The 19538-nt window shown below is 38.7% G+C and overlaps 1 protein-coding gene across 2 annotated transcripts in view; it reads right to left on the bottom strand.

Annotated features, from left to right (window-relative positions):
* Positions 1–608: 608 nt before the first annotated feature.
* Positions 609–19538, bottom strand: part of HDAC2 (histone deacetylase 2) — a 33467-nt gene continuing 14537 nt past the window's right edge. Inside the window, exons 4-14 of one of the 2 annotated variants that reach the window (XM_044426158.1) lie at positions 18898–18972; positions 18086–18224; positions 14653–14794; positions 11465–11557; positions 11273–11381; positions 10054–10194; positions 8772–8880; positions 8145–8275; positions 3099–3254; positions 2328–2385; positions 609–2100 (exon numbers count right to left, since the gene is read on the bottom strand). In XM_044426158.1, coding sequence (XP_044282093.1) covers positions 2070–2100; positions 2328–2385; positions 3099–3254; positions 8145–8275; positions 8772–8880; positions 10054–10194; positions 11273–11381; positions 11465–11557; positions 14653–14794; positions 18086–18224; positions 18898–18972 — 1184 coding nt within the window. In that variant the 3' untranslated portion in view covers positions 609–2069. Of the gene's footprint in view, positions 2101–2327; positions 2492–3098; positions 3255–8144; positions 8276–8771; positions 8881–10053; positions 10195–11272; positions 11382–11464; positions 11558–14652; positions 14795–18085; positions 18225–18897; positions 18973–19538 lie in introns of those variants that run through there. The other variant, XM_044426167.1, reaches the window with a different exon arrangement.

The following is a 19538-nucleotide window of genomic DNA, read 5'->3' as shown; positions in this document are numbered from 1 at the left end:
CTAAGTGGAGTATCTTTTTGTAGGTTACCAAGTGCTTGTTGTCATTGCAAAAACCATCAGTGCTGCAAGTATTTGGCACCCTTTGCCATCAGAAACATCTTGTTAAGATACTGACTGGAATGCCAGCCTGTGCCCTTCAAGCAGCAGCAGAAAGATCAACACTGAGGCTGACGTAGTTCAGCCTTGAGTCACTGCTGATTATTTCATTCCCACCTTTAAAGAAATACATCTCTGAGGGAAGAAGGGTGCAGTGTGTGTGAAGAAGGAGATAATTGCATAGAGGCATATAAGGCTGAAGGCAATCTGTCTCCTGTCTTTCTCAAGCATACATATCAGTAAGGATAGGGGAAGGCAGAATTCGTTTTAAAATCAATTTTCATCTACACTACAAACCCACCCACCCCTTTCTCTTTTAAGCACTATATTTATTCTAGATCAGAAAGGGAAGAAAGGTACACATGACTTGCAAAAGCTAAAGGTGGCATGACCCAAGAATCATAGTAAGATTGCTTAAAATGGCACAAAATTATGTAATTGTCTTTTCTTGATAAGTTTGTTTCCTACATATGAATAGTTACCTCTCATGAGCTCACACCACTGCAGAAGCATTATTTTCTTGTATTTATTTATTACATTTCTGTACCACCCAACAGCTGAAGCTTTCTGGACTGTTCACAACTAAAACCATAAAATACAGGATAAAAATTAGAAAGTTTAAAACTACACTATAAACAGAATCCCATCACATGCAGAGGTGTAAAATACAATCCAGATTTAAAACAAACTGCAATACCTGCAAAAATACAAAGGTATTTATTTAGTACTGAGAAGAGCAGTTGGTACAAGGTGAGCATCTCAGGAAGGTCACTCCACAACCAGGGTGCCCCAGCAGAAAAGACACTCTTAGTTGCCACCCACCTCACTTCCTTTCGAGGGGTCTCCCAAAGAAAGACCACTGGAAGCTCATATCAGGGTCTAAGCTGACGTGTATAGGAGATAATGTTTTAGGTAATCTGGCACCAAACCATTTTGGTCATTGAATGCTAATACCAGCACTTTGATTTGGGCCCAGATGGAAATGTTCTAGTCAGCCCATGTTAGCAACCTCCCTGTCCCATTTCTGAACCCCCTGGAGTTTCTATAAAGTTTTCAGATTAGGAAAACATTTGGATTTGGGGTGAGAGAGAAATGCTGCAATGGACTTGATGGAAGACAAGATGACCCACAAGCTTCTTAGGCTACGAGTCAGGAAACCTAACACAGCTGACAAGCCAAGATCAAGATACCTTATTTGCCTGTCAGCTTAGAACTGCAAATATTTGGCTGAAACAGGGTAGCTGGTAAGATGTGTTCTTCTTGGAGAGCCATATATTACGCAGGCCTGATCTATCTACTGCAACTGAGGAATGCACAGGACAGGAGCAAACTTGGCAAGAGAAAGACATTTCCTGTCTCAAAATACCAAAAATCTAATGATGTCAATATTTTTCAGGATACTTTTAAGTTACTTGCTTCTGTTACCACTGAATATTACTGAAGTTCAATTATTTCTCTAGAAGGACCAAAGGTTAATCCCTACTCAAACACAGCAACCATTCAGTTCAATGCTCATCATCTGCTTCATTAATAAAGTATTCACGGAGTATTCTTTGTGGACTGTCCAAATGCAATCAGATTTCTTCATAAACAGTCTTACTAGTGTGAAATTTACTGGGCAATGATAGACAGACAGGCAAGTACATTTTTTAATAAAGATATAATTACAAAAAGGGGTAAAATCAGCTCAGGGAAGGTGAATTTTAATAGATCAGTTTAGACATTCAACATAATAACTCACAACCATTTTAAATACTATCGTTTTAGAGCCTGGTGGAACAAATTTTTAAATCATAATTAGGAAATTCACAATACAACTTGCCAAAAACTGAAACACAGTTGTTTCTAAAATAAATACGTTCCATGCCAAATTGTACAAAATGAAAATCAAGTCTCTTCCCATATGAAAAGCTCCTTTTAGCATTTTTTCTCAATTTAGTATTGTGTCCTTTACTTGATGTGAGGCTTTAATTTCAAGGATTGCTGAGCTGTTCTGACTTTGCGCTGTTCAGAGGGGGGAAAGCCAATCATTAGCATGAGTCACAATTCAATCTTGTTCTTTTCTCATTCAAGATGATAGGTGTTGCACGTTTATATCACTGTTTTTAAAAATAGCTATTGATACACATCTATTGTCATCCATAATGGAGAGTAGGTGCACAACGAACATTTCCAAGTAGATTAACATTGTCAAGCAGAGATACATGATAGGAGAGCCAGAATTTACTTACCCTTTGGTATCTGCCTTTTCACCACTGCTATCCTTGGATTTGTCTTCCTCTTTAATATCTAGAAGTAATGGTGGCAGTTTTACATAAACTAGGGAACTTGTGACTCTCCAGATGTTGAACTCCAGCTTCCATCATTCATGACTACTGGTCTTGCTTGACTGGCACTGATGGGAGTTTAAGTCCAAAATCATCAGTGCAGGGGGGCACAGGTTCACCAGCCAACATAAACAGTGCAATCCTACACGTGACTACACAGAATAAAGCCACTCTGAGTTTAATGGAACCAATTTGCCAGTAAGTGTGAATTAGGACTGCAGCTTATTTTTTTTCTCAAATGACAATGTTGACTTAAATGTTAACAAATTACAATGATAGTGCATGTTACACCTCTGTGAGGTTTATACCTTGTGATTCTTTCAAATAAAGAATGAGAATTACACAGATTAAAGGAATATTCTAGAAGAGATGAAAATATATGCTAACAACCTAACCTAGGAATATACAACTTGTGACTGCAACAAAAGGAAACCAACATGGATTACATAGTCTGAGAGGTACTTAACATCCTAGCTATTTCTGCAAATGTAGGAAGAGAGTTGTGTGCCAACATGTGACTTATGTCACAGGTTGTGTATGGCTTTCAACCATATTTAGTCAGAAGCAAAGCCGAATTATTTCAGATACTTGTAACATATTGTCACATGGAAGTTTTAGGATTGTAGTCTAAAAGGTAACAGGGAAAAAAATTCAGTTTAGTCATTGACCTCTTACCTGCTTTTTTGTCTTCTGTCTCTTTTTTGTCTTCTTCTAATCGGGCTTTCTTTGCTCCTTTCTTATGATCTGCAACATTTCTGCGTCCACCTTCTCCTTCATCTTCAGAGTCAGAAAATTCTTCATCACAAGCAATCCGCTTATCAGATGCACGAACTAGAATTAAAATGGTAAGGTGAGAACAGAGGTTTTTTCCCCAGGATCTCCTTTCTGTGCATTAAAATTCTTTTACCACTGGGAATCTACACAAGATACATGAGTGTCCTGTCATAAGTTCTCCAACCATGCAGCTCTAAAGAAAACCTATTGTGATTGCTGCGTCCATAAGACCCTCTACTTGACAGCAGTGCCAAGGACAGGGTCCGCAGCTTGGACTGCTGTGGCGAGGAGCACTTTCCTTCAGCTTCGGCTGATCCATCAGCTGCATCCCTACCTGGAGAACGATTGTCTGGCAACAGTGACACATGCACTGGTTACTTCCTGACTGGACTTCTGCAACACACTCTATGTGGGGCTGCCCCTGAAGACAGTCCGGATACTTCAGATGGTGCAAAACAGAGCTGCAAGGTTGCTGACGGGGACTGGGCGTTGTTCTCATATAACCCCAGTCCTCTATCAGCTTCACTGGCTCTCCATCGAAGTCCAGGCCCAATTCAAGGTGCTGGTTGTCACCTATAAAGCCCTTAATAGCTTGGGACATGGAAATCTAAAAGAACGCCTGCATCCACATTTGCCCTCCCGCCCCTTGAGATCGGCGGCAGAGGCCCTTCTCCGGGAACCCTCTGTGAAAGATATTAGGAGGGCGAGTACCCGGAGGAGGGCTTTCTCTGCGGTGGCACCCCACTTATGGAATGCGCTCTCCAGAGAGGTCTGCCTGGCACTGTCATTATTTGTTTTTCGGCACCAGGGCAAGACCTTTTTATTTAAACATTATTTTAATAAATGCTGATTTTATTTATTGGTTTTAAATTATTAAGCCAGGATGTCTCCAGATCTTATATATATGTATTTGTAAAGGTATTTATTTATATGTTGGAAGCTGTCCCAAGGTTTATGCGAATGGGATGGCATACAAAAATTCCAAACAAACAAACAAATGTCTTCAGTAAGATATTCTGTGATTTGGTAAGTGGTAAATGAGGCTACAGTTTTCAACATCAACATCCTTTCTGTAATGCACTTTTATAATTCACCAAGAAAAATAGCAGAAATAGCATTCAGTTACCAGTTTGGACTTGAAATGGAAGAAGCATCTCTAGAATGAATCAGGTCTGCTGATATTGACATTAATATACAAAGCCCTAAACAGCTTGGGGCTGGGATATCTGGTGGAATGCCTATCTCCACATATCCCTACCAGACCACTGAGATCATCATTGGAAGTCCTTCTCCCAGAGCCATCCTCAGTGAAACGAGAGGCAAAATGGCAATGAGAAGAGCCTTCTCCATGACTGCACCCCACTTGTGCAATGCCCTCCTCTAAGGAAGCTCAGGTGGTAGCATCAATGCTTGCCTTTCAGTGCCACATAAAGGCTTTTTTAGTAGCAAGTTTGGTTTTTATTCTGTTAATTTATCGCTACTTGTTTATTATGTTCAATGTTGTGAATATCAGATGTTATATTTCTACTTTATTGTTTTATTGTTCCTATTTTTGTCTGTTCCTGTTTTTATTGTAAGCTGCCCAGAGATCCCTTTGGGCTATAGGGCAGCCTATCAATATAATAAAATAATTCACAGCCAAAGAGGTTGCAAGGGCCAAAATAGCAGTTGCCATTTGCCATCAATAGAATTCTAAAGCCAACAAGTATATTCTAATTGCTCATACACTTCCTGTAATTTTACTAAACTGGGTCAACATGCATTAGTCTATATTCCAAGAGAGGAACAGTCAGGAGGCCAACTACTGCAGTGATTAAAAAACGATGGAACAGAATGCCGCCAATAATACAAATAGTGCACAAAATGACCAACCAGAAATAAATGAACCCTAATATTTTGTTCTCCTTCATGGATCAATGCCTTGTCGTGGCGAAGGGGCCTGCATAGCTCAATGAAGCTATGAGCTATGCTGTGCAGGGTCACCCAAGACGGACAGGCCATAGCAGAGAACTCTGACAAAACGTGATCCACTGGAGAAGGAAATGGTAACCCACTCCAGTATCTTTGCCATGAAAACCCCATGGACAGTACCAAAAGGCAAAAAGATACGACGCCGGAAGATGAGCCCCTCAGGTTGGAAGGTGTCCAATAACAGCAGAGGGCTAGTACTGGTAGCGCCAGAAAGAATGAAGCGACTGGGTCAAAGCCGAAAGGACACTCAGTTGCAGATGTATCTGGTGGTGAAAGGAGAGTCCGATGCTGCAAAGATCTATACTCCATAGGAACCTGGAATGTAAGATCCATGAATCAAGGCAAGCTGGATGTGGTCAAACGAGATGACAAGACTGAACATCGACATCTTAGGAATCAGTGAACTAAAATGGACAGGAATGGGTGAATTTAATTCAGATGACCATCAGGTATACTACTGTGGGCAAGAATCCCTCAGAAGAAATGGAGTAGTCTTCATAGTCAATAAAAGAGTAGGAAAAGCAGTACTGGGATACAATCTCCAAAATGACAGAATGATCTCAGTTCGAATCCAAGGCAAACCATTCAACATCACAATAGTCCAAGCCTATGCCCCAACCACTGGTGCTGAAAAGGCTGAAGTTGACCAGTTCTATGAAGGTCTACAAAACCTTCTAGAATTAACACCCAAAAATGATGTCCTGATCATCATGGGGGATTGAAATGCTAAAGTAGGAAGCCAAAAGATAACCGGAATAACAGGCAAGTTTTGGAGTACAAAATGAAGCAGGGCACAGGCTGGTAGAATTTTGTCAAGAGAATACAATGGTCATAGCAAACACTCTTTTCCAACAACCCAAGAGACGACTCTACACATGGACATCACCAGATGGTCTACACAGAAATCAGATTGACTAAGTGTTCTGCAGCCAAAGATGGAGAAGCTCTATACAGTCAGTAAAAACTAGACCAGGAGCTGACTGTGGCTCAGATCAGGAGCTTCTGGTTGCAAAATTAGGCTTAAGTTGAAGAAAGCAGGGAAAAGCACTAGGCAACTCAGGTATGACCTAAATCATATCCCTGATGAATATCCAGTAGAGGTGACAAATAGATTTAAGGAATTAGATCTGATAGACAGAGTGCCTGAAGAACTATGGACGGAGGTTCACAACACTGTACAAGAGGCAGCAACTAAAGCCATCCCAAAGAAAAAGAAGTGCAAGAAAGCAAAATGGCTGTCTGAGGAAGCTTTACAAATAGCTGAGGAAAGAAGGGAAGCGAAAGGCAAGGGAGAAAGAGAAAGATACACCCAATTGAATGCAGAATTCCAGAGCATAGCTAGAAGAGATAAGAATGCCTTCTTAAATGAACAGTGCAAAGAAATAGAAGAAAACAATAGAATAGGGAGGACCAGAGATCTCTTCAAGAAAATTGGAGATATGAAGGGAACATTTCATGCAAAGATGGGCATGATAAAGGACCAAAATGGCAGGGACCTAACAGAGGCAGAAGAGATTAAGAAGAGGTTGCAAGATTACACAGAAGAAGTATACAAGAAAGAGCTTAACGTCTCTGATAACCACGATGGGGTGGTCACTGACCTCAAGCCGGACATCCTGGAATGTGAAGTCAAATGGGCCTTAGGAAGACTGAGTAGCAACAAAGCTAGTGGAGGTGACAGTATTCCAGCTGAGCTATTCAAAATCCTAAAAGACGATGCAGTAAAAGTGCCACATTCAATATGCTGGAAGAAATATCAACAACCTCAGATATGCAGATGATACCCCTCTCATGGCAGAAAGTGAAGAGGAACTAAAGAGCCTCTTGATGTGGGTGAAGGAGGAAAGCGCAAAAGTTGGCATGAAACTCAACATTAAGAAAACTAAGATCATGGCATCCAGTCCTCTCACTTCCTGGCAAATAGATGGGGAAGAAATGGAGGTAGTGACAGATTTTATTTTCCTGGGCTCCAAGATCACCACAGACAGGGACTTCAGCCAAGAAATTAAAAGACGCTTGCTCTTGGGGAGGAAAGCTATGGCAAATCTAGACAGCATACTAAAAAGCAGAGACATCACCCTGCCAACAGAAGTGCGTATAGTCAAGGTTATGGTTTTCCCAGTTGCAATGTATGGCTGTGAAAGCTGGACCATAAGGAAGGCTGAGCGCAAAAGGATTGAGGCCTTTGAATTGTGGTGCTGGAGGAGACTCCTGCGAGTCCCTTGGACTGCAAGGTAATCAAACTGGTCAGTCCTTGAGGAGATCAACCCTGACTGCTCTTTAGAAGGCCAGATACTGAAGATGAAACTCAAATACTTTGGCCACCTAATGAGAAGGAAGGACTCCCTGGAGAAGAGTCTAATGCTGGGAACAATAGATGGCAAAAGAAGAAGGGGATGGCAGAGGATGAGGTGGCTGGATGGAGTCACTGAAGCAGTAGGCGTGAGCTTAAGTGGACTCAGGGAGATGGTGGAGGACAGGAAGGCCTAGAGGAATGTTGTCCATGGGGTCGCGATGGGTCGGACACGACTTCGTGACTAACAACAACAACAAGAAGTATTTTGTTAGGATCAAAAAAGTTCAGTGACAATTATATAGGAAAGGAAAGCAGCTAGTAAATAACCACAACTAGTAACAATTTTAATAAATAAACTGTATCCAAGTAAGAGATCAGGGCTGGGACTCAGGAGACCTGGGTTCTAGTCCCCACTCAGCCATGGAGCCAACTGGGTGACTTTGGGCCAGTCACAGACTCTCAGCCCAACCTAACTTACAAGGTTCTTGTTGTGGGGATAGGACTGAAAGCAGGAGGAGGAGACTGATGTAAGCCAGTTTGAGTTCATAAGAAAAAAGCAGGATATAAATCTAATAAACCACCATAATCATCCTGAATTCATAAAGCATGTAATTTCAGGGACATTTTTACCACATTGCTTAGATTATACATTTTGTCTTCCAACATCAGCCCCTTCTTACTTGAAATACGTTTGTCTGGATCTTCACCATCTTCATCACCACTATCTTCATGAACAGCATCTTCAGGAATAGCTTGCATCTGCACACCAGGAGCATGAGGCAACATGCGCAAATTCTCAAATAAACGCTGTCTACAAGGCAAATAATCCAAGGGCAATTGCTTAATACTATGTCACTCTCTTCCCCATGCATGTTTGTAGTAGCCTAACTTTAACTTCCTTTCATGCAAAACTGTGCAGTCGCCTAGTCCTCTTCCTGATTACACAAGAACAAGACTAGTTCTTCTGCTAACAGGTCACAGTACCCAAATAAAATACATAGGAGAAAGTATGAGTCAGGTGCACCATCTATTTTAAACTGTAAAAAAAAATCAGTTTGAAAAAGAAAAGTGAAATTTATTCCACTATAAAATACTTGTAATAGTGATAAAGAATGAACTGATCAATTGACCCTGTTTCTTTTTTAATGAGTAGCTCCTACTGCTGTTCTCAGGACCAAATTAGCTCTCCCTTTACCTAATGCATGAAAGAAAATATTAGGACTTGTCTAAACAAACAGTTGCAAAGATTCAGACCTTTGCAAAGTTATAGATATTATCCAAAGTAAAAGCAGGATATTGTTACTTACTTAATCTTCTCCATATATTCTGGGGTATTCTGGTTTGTCATATTTGATGGGCTAATATGCAGTTTGAAATCTGGTCCAAAATATTCGAAGTAGTCATTGTATGGCAATTCTGGTGAAACAAAATGGAGATGTAATAGCTTCTTAGACAGCTTTATTGCTGGGTTCCATTACAGAGCTTCATATCATCACTATTGTCATATCTGACATCACTGAAAACATTTTTTATTTTCCTCCATGTTACTTAATGTAGATGAAGAACAAATTCATATTTATGGACCTAATTAACAAAGTTCATCCTGTGACAGCACTCAAACAATGTTAAAAAGAAAAGAAAAGCTGAAAGGTGTTATAACCATGAAAGTGGGATATTTCCTAACTTGTTCTCTTAAGAACAGATATTCTGGACCTTACTTTAAGACTGTGCCACATTTTCTTTCTTCATAATCATTTTGCTTTAATATTTAGTTTAATTTATATTTATTTGAAAATATTTATGTGCCTCCTTTAAGGGTAGAACCCTCTCAAAATAACTTCTCTTTGGGTTGCATCCAATCCTAGTGTAAATCCACTGATATAAATGGATCTACTCTTAAATCAGATTATGATGGATTCAACCCTTCAACTATATTAAATCAGCTATAAACCCACATTTAATTAAATCTATGCTTCCTGTTTAATATCCAATACTTAAAGGTTATATATTTCAAACTGACAATAATCAGATGCTGGGTTGGTTTACATAATCACTGTAGCCCACCATGGTTTATTAAACATGGGTTATCACATGTGAATGCAGCCATTTTAAATATTTAAGCCCCAATGAAGGTTGGTATGGTTTGTTGTCTCTTTCAAACCAGGCAGCAGGAATTTTTTGAGGGTTAAACAATAATTAAATAACACTAATAGCTGTTTAATCCTCAAACTATCTCCATCTCCCTGGATTCAGATGACACAACAAGCCATGGGTGCAGCTTGAAGAGTCAACATGAGGCCTGCAAGTGCTACAGCTTGTCAATACTTAAGTGAGCTGCAGTGGGTTGCAGTAATTATGCTATAAATAGTCGTTGTTCATAGTTTCAGGTACCAACATTCAGCCCTGAACAATGTAGGGAAGGTTCCAGGGGTTAAATGATTCATTTGCATATCTTACAAATGCGAACACATCGTAGAAGAGATTCAGATAACTAAAAGAAAAAAGTATAGGTTGTTTACGTCATTGCTTGGAACATGAATCAACTTAGTCATCTTTGGTATAAGACCAGTTATTTCCCAGAATACTTACCATTAGGAATTTCACAATCTAGGGCAACAGCAGTTTCATAGGTCCAACATCGCGCAACATTACGTATGGTATATCCACCTCCTCCAAGCATAAGAAGAGGTAAATTGAAAGTCTTCACAACTTCTACACATTTCGCATGGCCTGCCATAAATTGTGAATACATAAACAAATGTATAAGAGACATGCAGTTCTATAAATTCATAAAAGTTGCCTGAAAACTACACAAAGAAGACTTTTAGATATGAATCATATCTCTAAAATAACAGTAAACAGTTTTCAAGCCATGCAGAAACTAAACAATGCCAACTAGATGGGATGAGGAACAGAACATCTCCAAGTTTGACTTCATTTTCTGTTCTCTATTTATGAGTTTTCTTGCACATGTACAAATCAAACAGAAGAACACACAATTTAACCACACTGGATATAGTAATACTGTAATTTACAAATGAAATGACTGTGCCTCATAAATCAATGATGCAGTTGTAAAAAAAAAATACTCGAAATCTCCTGTGTCCCATATTAAGCCATGATTTAGAGCTGATTAATATATAGTTGTACATCACTGGATTTTTTTCCCATATGAGATCTGGCAACCAAGATCTAAAGATCTTTAAGATAACACAAAATCAGACCATTACATATAAAAGTTTCTACAGAGATTTTTCTTTTTGGAATGTTCTTTCAGTTGCATGATACACAAAACAAGGTGTATCTGTTCTTCACCACCACTGTCCATGCAAGTGTCAGAATATATGACCCATCTTCACTAAAGAACATTTGATGCTACAGCAGGTGGTATAAAAGTTCTATCTGTGATGGCTCATATATATAAGCACTCCCTTGATCTTGTATTGCTTGCTTGAGCAGGGAAGATAGCACTTTGAAACTTAGATGAAAGGGGAAAAACAAGGGATTCAAAGCAATAAAGAAAAGATTCTTCTGAATGGGAGACAAAAAGAATAAGGAACAATTAATGTATTGAGTTAGTTAAAGAAATCCATAGCCATGGTAAGCCATCACATGATAATTAGAAACTATGCAATGAAATGGAGGAATACATCTGGGGTTCTTCACCACCCTGTTCTAATGGATACTGTTAGGATTCCTGAAAGACAACTAAAGGTCACATGCTTTTTTTTTTTTCAATCAAATAACTATTTAATAATGATGTGAACACATGCATAGTTGTGAATCTTCAGAAAAGTTTTGCTCTCACCTTTGACAGTAAGGTTAAAACATCCCAACCTGTCACCAGACAATGAATCTGCCCCACACTGCAGTACCACAGCACTAGGCTGATACATTTCCATGACTTTGGATATAATCTGGGAAGAAGGAGAACGGATATTAAATCTTCTACTGAACCTCACCATATCAGCTTTCAAAATGGCTTTCAAAATCTACTTACTGGTTTAAATATCTGTCCATATGATTCATCATCTATTCCGTCTCTCATTGGAAAGTTAACAGCATAATATTTGCCTTTTCCGGCACCTATGTCCTATAAAGAAATGATGAATACAAGAGAAACACCTTGATATCAAAAGGATAAAGAAAAACAGCCTGACAGTTAATGCTTATCTCTGGACCAAATGTGTTGTGAAATACTACAGATGGTACCCCAGGCATAAAAAATTATTCACAGGAATTAATATCAATATATTATACATAGAGTGTCAGATAAATTGGCTATTCCAGCTTAAAATCTTCAGATGAAGCATGTGATCAGTGCAACAGAAGAAATCAACACATTGAAGTAGCATGTCCAGAGAACCAGGAGGATAGGCATGTGACGATACAGAAGAATTAGACCCAAAAGCATAATTTGAATTTTATGTCTTCATTCAATCTCAGGAGAATGTGGTTTGGAATCATTGTAGGGGATAAATAGCCTCTCTCACCAGGAGTGGGGATTGTATAAAAGAGACACATACTGGGAGATGAATTTTAAAAGACAACCAATTACCTGGGTATGGGGAGTAATGCCATGGGTCTGCTCTGTCAGATCCATAAAGTCACATGCTATATCTACAAGAAATGTGCCACAATTCACTGAGTGAAACACAAAGATTATTCTTCTTTGTCCACCTTTCAACATTCAAGATGTACAATTGAAATAGATGATCTACAATTCAGCTGTATAATAGCTAAAGAAATTCCTTAAAAAGTCTTATGTCAGCACAAATATGAACTTCATGTTCTCTTATTTCCAAAACAGAAACGGTTGGTTTGTTGCACCTAAACAAGCAGCCTGTCCACAAGCACTGTGTCACGTGAGTGTGCTAGGGGGACAAGGGAAGGGGACACAAAAGTGCCCTGCAGCAGTCTTCTCTCTTCATGTAAGCACGATTTTTGCAGAGCAGTAAATTATACAATGCTAAGTCTCTTATGGAGGAACTCAAAAGTGAAATTATTTTTTTATGAACCTCTTTTCACTGCCCTGGAAGAAGCAAAATTGCACAATGTATTTGAATATGTAACACTATTCTAGAAATCAAAACATCCAAAAGCATGGACTCCTTTGATTCATTAGCTGATTTGGGAGCTACATCAGGTTCTCCAAGCCTTTCCAAATGACTTGTTGAAGATTTCCTGCCTCTTTCCTGCTATTTTATGTGTGACCAATGATATGACTTGTTATAAAACTTTAAGTTCCATGTTAATGTGCTCTGGAAGAAACAAAATGGCATCAATGTATAGTACTATAGGAAAACTTTTAAAAACGCTTGATTAGGCAGTCTAGTTTTTGTTTTGTTTCTTGGAGACTTCCAAAGTGGTGTTGTCCAGAGAATCTTATGCAATGTTGATCTAGGTACAACCTAATTAAATATACAGTCCCAACCAAGTAGATAACATACACAAAAACCGGATCAGTATAGGAAGCCTAAGCCAGCTATGCTCAAAATTAACAAAACAGAAATTAAAATTAAAGCATCTGAACTTGTGAAAATGTATTGATGTTAGCTTTTACTAAGGCATTAATGTTAAATGTAGCGGACTTTGCTCTCTGGACAAATGACTGGGGATTTCAGGAGTCTAGATTTAATAAGAAGTGAATACTTAAATGTTCTTCACGGGTGAAAGAATAACTTAAGGTCAATGCTTCTGCTTTTTAAAAGAAATTTATTTCACTCATGTTTAGCATGAGGGAACAGTACCATCTTGTGGCCAGTCAGGATAAAACAGACTATGATTCTAAGCCAATATATATATAATTTCTATTAAAAAGAAAAGCCTTCCACAAACAGATTGGAATACAACTCCTATTATTTCAGGTCAGTATAGCCAAACATTGATTAAGTATTGGCTTAGCCAATGGACATGCTGACTGGGAATTATGAGACTTGTAATCTAATGTGTGGGGAGCAATTGACTTTAGTAAGGCTAGAAAAAATGGCTTCCACAGCCAACAAGTACAGAAATGTTTATTACTCCCAAGAGCTAGGCTAAGATAGGCATTTAGACCATTACTGGCCTAAAAGATTTAACAACATATCTAGTTAATGTCAGAAAATACTGTCTAACTGTCATAAAGGGTATACCAGGCATACCTAGACTTAGCAAAATAGTGCACCTCTAATATTTCTCAAGCCATTGGTGAATTGGCAAGGTTGTTCTTCTTCCCTAGAAAACAAGTATATCTAGGGATCCTGTGATCTCAGACTCTGCATGTCTCAGACAACAAAAATAATCTTTGGTCGAGGGTTATACTGAATGGTATTCTACCACAAGAACCTAGAAATACAGGCATTCTTATTTGTATGCTTACATTGCAACCCTATCACATCTTCTCTGAAGTCATTCCTGTAAAGTTCAATGGGACTTTTCCTAGGTAAATGTACATAGGACCACAGCCTTAATACAAAGTCTGAGGAATTGTTTCTACTGCTTTTTCTGTTAAGGTTACCATTTTTAAAAACGCTTGCAGGACTGACAGAAGCACTGATATTCTCAGTAATGGTATCAATTACAGATGTGACTGGGATGTCAAATCAAGGTACCAGTCCTTAATCTTAACGTGGTGGTATGTGTCAGATGAACATAGTGAGCACAGTGTGGCAGACAACATAAATATACTGCTAAACAGCAACATGGTCTGTGGCTGGGCTGCTTTTGCCAAATACAGGTCCCCATCCTCCCCCCACCCACACTCCCTGCACACACTCAACATGTTGTATTTCCTTGTCCAAGAATGCAAATTTCTGTTCTCCCTTCTTGCAAACCACTACTGCATGGGTAGCTCTATACCCAATAGAAGGTACCAGACAGTGCTTATCTGTACTATGCTAGTGACGTAATAGTCAAATGGGCTCAGGAAAGAGGTTTTTAGCAAGTAGCTGTACACACGTTTGGAAAAAAAAACAATTGTGTGCTCATACATATAAATACACCATCTATGGAACCAGACTAGGACATGGATACAGTGATGTCATCATTAAATTAATGTTTGGCTATTTCACTCTGATCAACTGTAACTGCCCTTTTGGGGAAGTTAGGACAGAAAATAATAACTAATTTAATTTGAGAGTTAGCCTTAAGGATTTATGTTTGCAAGATACCAGCTTAATCAAATGAAAGGCTCCTATCTGAACTCACCCTCAAATCTCCTGTGCCAGGAAAATATTCACCATACTTATGGAATGATACTGTCATAACACGATCTGTTGTATAAAATGCTTCTTCAACACCATCACCGTGATGGATATCAATGTCAATGTACAACACTCTTTGGTGGTATCTGGAGAAGAAATAAACCATCTTAGCAAAGTAGTAACCATAAGAAAGTTTTTTTTCTTTAAAAAGCACAAAGGACATCTGGTGTCACACTTAGCCCTGAGGTACCTTTTTTACTCAGACTAAACCAAGAATATAAAATCATTCACGTCAATCAGATGTAGATCTCTCTTCCAATCTCCACATAATTAAAGACAGCCTAATTCTTAAAACTGTATTATATCATGCCACAGTACCAAGAACTAGGAAGGTCACTGAGCATAACCGTACTGGCAGCATGTTAATGTAATAACATACAATTATCTGAAAAGGATCCTTTTTACCAGCTTACACCCCTAATCAAATAACAGGGCTAGAAAAAGATTATTGTTGGCCTAGTATTTTAAGTATGATTCCTACTGCTAGGCCATGCCAAGGACAAACTGTACTCCTATCAAAAATATAGCTGCCAGAATCATACAAGGCCTTTACCTGATTTGTAGCAACTGCTGCCCTCCTTAGCTCAGGGAGCAGGAAAGAGATTTTTTTTGGGAGGGGGGAGGCAGAATATCTCTTTCATGAGCTTTATTTAACTTAAAGTTGTCAAGATCTAAATGCATATATGTGTAAGATCTGTCTGCTCCTTAGAGCAGGGAAAAGTGAATACATGGCTCTGCAGATGCTGCAGGACAGAAATTCTCATGTTCTTCAATTCAGGCTGTGCTGGCTAGGGCTAATGGGAGCTGTACTTCAACAGCATCTAGAGGTCCACACATTACCCATCTCTGCTTTAGAGTTTTCCTTTTACATTTTCCCCCTTTCTGAATTAAAACAAACAAAGAAACAAACACACACATAAAATGTTGCTGCTGGGGTGAATTTATAACCCCAGGGGCATATGCCTGAGGCTAAGAATGAAAAATTCAAAAAACCTTTGTTCTGCGTGGAATTTTCCCTCAAGGAGTTGTGATCAGCATAAGGTTGACTTTCAGCTATCAAAAAGAACAGGTAATTTATGTTTTAGTCTTTCCCAAGACTATGCAAACTGAGTAACCATAGCAGCCCCACTGACTTTTCTCTGCATAACAGTTTGCAGGAGTTTTTAGCTTAGAATCAAAAATGAGACCAGGACAATCTGAACAGAACCTTGCTTTGTTCTGTTGTTTTCAGGGCCTTTGTTTGGAGTCATAAAGTCACTCCACTTAGCTGTTCCTATAGAGCATCCAGGGTGACTCTTTAGAATTTCTTTTTAAAAAGAAAAAAGTGGGAAGCTGAAATTTGGGGACATTTTAGACTAGGCACCTTGTGACAGTATTGTAAAAGAACAGGTTGGTAGGACTACTCATGTGTAAATTACAGTATTGACTGTATGCTTGTAGTACTGAAGACAACCCTCCCAGTGCAGCTAGAAGGCTACAAGGAGGGGAAACCTTCCTGAATTCTGTAAGCAACACACTGGAATGCTACAAATAAGATACAGCAATGCCTCTCTTACTATTCCTATGATAAGCAGAGATAACTTTAGTCAGATTCATTGACTCTGACAGATAGTAACCTTTTGCCACTACCAGTCTGAATGAATTGTTTGTTACCTTAGGATACATATGAGATCATACCATATACCAAAGGCAGAAAGTAAAAGCTTTTCCTGCCTGAGCACTTCATGTATTTTCTTACCAAACTGTAACTGGCTGGAATCTGCTGTTTCATCCAATCCCATTTCCTCCCAACCCTGCTCCAAATTTGATAGTACTGGAGTCAGAGAGTGCCCAGGAAAATTGAGTAAGAAACCAAAATACTAAAAGACCCCATGAACAACACAGACGAGCACGTCACCATTCAGCAGAATGGGATGTGACAGAGAAGCTCAATGTATACTGTATTTTTTGCTCTATAAGACACACTTTTCCCCCCCTCAAAAGTAAGGGGAAATGTCTGTGCGTCTTAGAGCGAATATGTGTGTGCAGTAAGTCTGTCAGATGTGCAGCCCATGGGGAAGTGATGGGGAATGTGCCTGTGATTATGTGCCCATTTGATTCAGAATATTTTTTTTCTTGTTTTCCTCCTCTAAAAACTAGGTGCGTCTTATGGTCAGGCGCGTCTTATAGAGCGAAAACGACGGTATATTGTCCTTGAATCTTGTTTCTAAATCTTTATTCTGAAGACTGATTAAACAAGGACTTTGGATGATCCTGGATATGGAAACTACAATTTGTATTTGCTGAGTTAATTGAATTCATTCATGCAGAAGAGGGATTCCCACTCAAGGGAGGACACAGCAACATAGGAGGTCTCCAGTACATGCAGGTGCTTCTTAGATTGCCTAGACTTCCTTCTAGAGTAGTGTAGACAAGATGCAAGTTTCCTGAACACTCACATGCCAACCGCTAATGTGGCCCTGCCACATGGCTGAAATTCAGCAGCCAACTATGATAGAAGTTTAAAAAGGGAGAAATTCAAAAGAATTCTATTTTGCCACTGTGCTGCCAAATTTAGCAGAGTAGCAGAAGTGCAGTTTGTGGAGGTGGGGGAATGACCCACAGAATTCCTAAAGTTTCCTAATATGGGTTTGTGCCAACCCACACCACAACCTCTCATGTTTGTCTTGCTGCAAGCAGACCTCCTTGCAGATCCTGAACTTCCCTTGAGTAGTCCCATATTGTCTTCCAGGATTACCCTTATCATTGTCCTTATGTCTGAGACATTCAGAAGTTTAACCTGGTATGTGTTCAATCCAGGATGGGCACTCGTACAAGGACTGATCCCCTAAAGTGCTAATTTAAAGGGAATATCAGTATTTTGTCTACACAGTAGTTAGATGTTCATCAAGCACTGATTGTTATTTAACTTGTATGCTGAAGTTTACTAGGTTATCCTTATTGTGTAAAAGAAAGAGACTTTGAAGACTAGCGATCAAGAAGTATTTCTTTTATAGTTGCTACTGTGAATGGATTGTATCCATTACCCAATGTGGAAAGAAAACTAAGTATCTTTACCAAATCAAAATCAGTTATCCATTGCAACCGTAACAGAACTCAGTAATACATTGCAAAACTGTAAAGTATAATATTGGAAGTGACTGCTTTTGATTTCTTTCACATACGAAAGACTTCTTTAGAAAAGACAATTAACATCTTTTTTAAAAAATATTAAGTTATTTGGAATAAAGAGTGCTTTATTATTTACATTATTCTGTTCTTTAAAGTTCCAAAACCAAGTATGAAAACTTGAATAAAAAATGATTGCCAGCTACCTCCGATCAACTAACCATCAAAACCCAAAGCCAATCATTTCAACAGGACAAGCATGAACTTACTTCAGTAGTTCAAGAATGGCAAGCACAATATCATTGACATAACAGAAGCCCGAAGCCTCTGACTTCTTAGCGTGATGAAGTCCTCCTGCCCAGTTAACAGCCATATCCGTCTGTTGTCTGTTTAGTTTTACTGCTCCAGCTAAAGAAGCATTGTGCAGAAAAAAGTGGTTAAAATCATGAAACGTAGTCATGAAAAATCAAGAGTGACTGGATTCAAAAAACATAACTAAGTTTAAGTTGTGTTTGAATGGGGTTTTTCACTGAACCAGATAGTTGTGCTGTGTGAATCCAGCCACACGAAGATATGATGGCTTGTTAACCACAAAAAACCTACAGTTCACAACTGTAGTGGGTTCTCATAGTGGGTTGTTCAAGGTTAACAGGCCATGGCACATTAGTATGGCACAATTTACACAACATGACCCACATTTTAAGTACAGCTCATATGATGGTAGACTATAATGTGATGTGAAGGCAAGCAATATCTTGAGAAAAGACTAAAAAAAGCTACGGCAGTGAGCAGTATAGAAATGAAAATAATGATAATCTATTTATCACCTTTCAGCTCTATCTACATTTTAACTGTATGGCTTAGTCTATGTTTGGGTACACCATACCATGAAGTATAAACAACTATGAATTTATTAATGCAAATGCATTTCTGTGCTTTTTTTCTTACTTTCTTATTTTAGTTTCAATCTCTCTTTAATTATTCCTTTCCTTTCCATTGATTGTCAACTTGTCTATAAAAGTGTTATTGCTCTATAAAAAAGCAGTAACTCCACAAGCAATTTTAAAGTATATTCACTTACCTACAGAGCCTCCTGTTGACAGCTGACAGAACTCAAACAGTCCATCAAACACAGGACAATCTTCTCCAACATTAACTATACAAAACAAATTCCATTAACCCTCAAGTTTACTGTTCCCAAATATATAATATTTATTTTTAAAGGGCTGGTACACTGGTCAGTACATCAGTCAAATAATGGGCCAACACGGTCAATCAGTCAAGCATTCTCACTGTCAACTAATGTAAATGGTGGCCTTTTGACAATAGCATCCATCCTGTCCAGGAAACTCCCTTGTGAATTTCTGGAGGCAGAAAAAGTGGAATCTTTCAAACACATTCTGAAAATACATTTGTTCACCTAGGCTTTCCTTGACTTGCAGTTGAATTAATATATTAATGTTATCAATATCACCACCACTTTGTTTTAAATTGTATCTTAAATGTGATTTTAATATGCCAGGGTGTATATGGTAATATACCAAATGCGGTAACATCACTAATTATACTGTATCTTTAAAAAAAAATTCTGAGGGGAAAAAAAGCAGATGAAGCATGGAGTGTTCCAGCTATCAAACTGCTGCCTGCCAACAGGGCAGCATTATGTTTGAACAAGTCTTGCATGTTATAATTAGTACAACAGGCAACTAACAACTGAGAATG

The sequence above is a fragment of the Varanus komodoensis genome, unplaced genomic scaffold (assembly GCF_004798865.1).
Source record: "Varanus komodoensis strain SLA01 unplaced genomic scaffold, ASM479886v1 scaffold1, whole genome shotgun sequence".
NCBI classification, from domain to species: Eukaryota; Metazoa; Chordata; class Lepidosauria; order Squamata; family Varanidae; genus Varanus; species Varanus komodoensis.
Note: the sequence above shows the minus strand (reverse complement) of the source record. Positions and strands in the feature narration are given on the sequence as shown.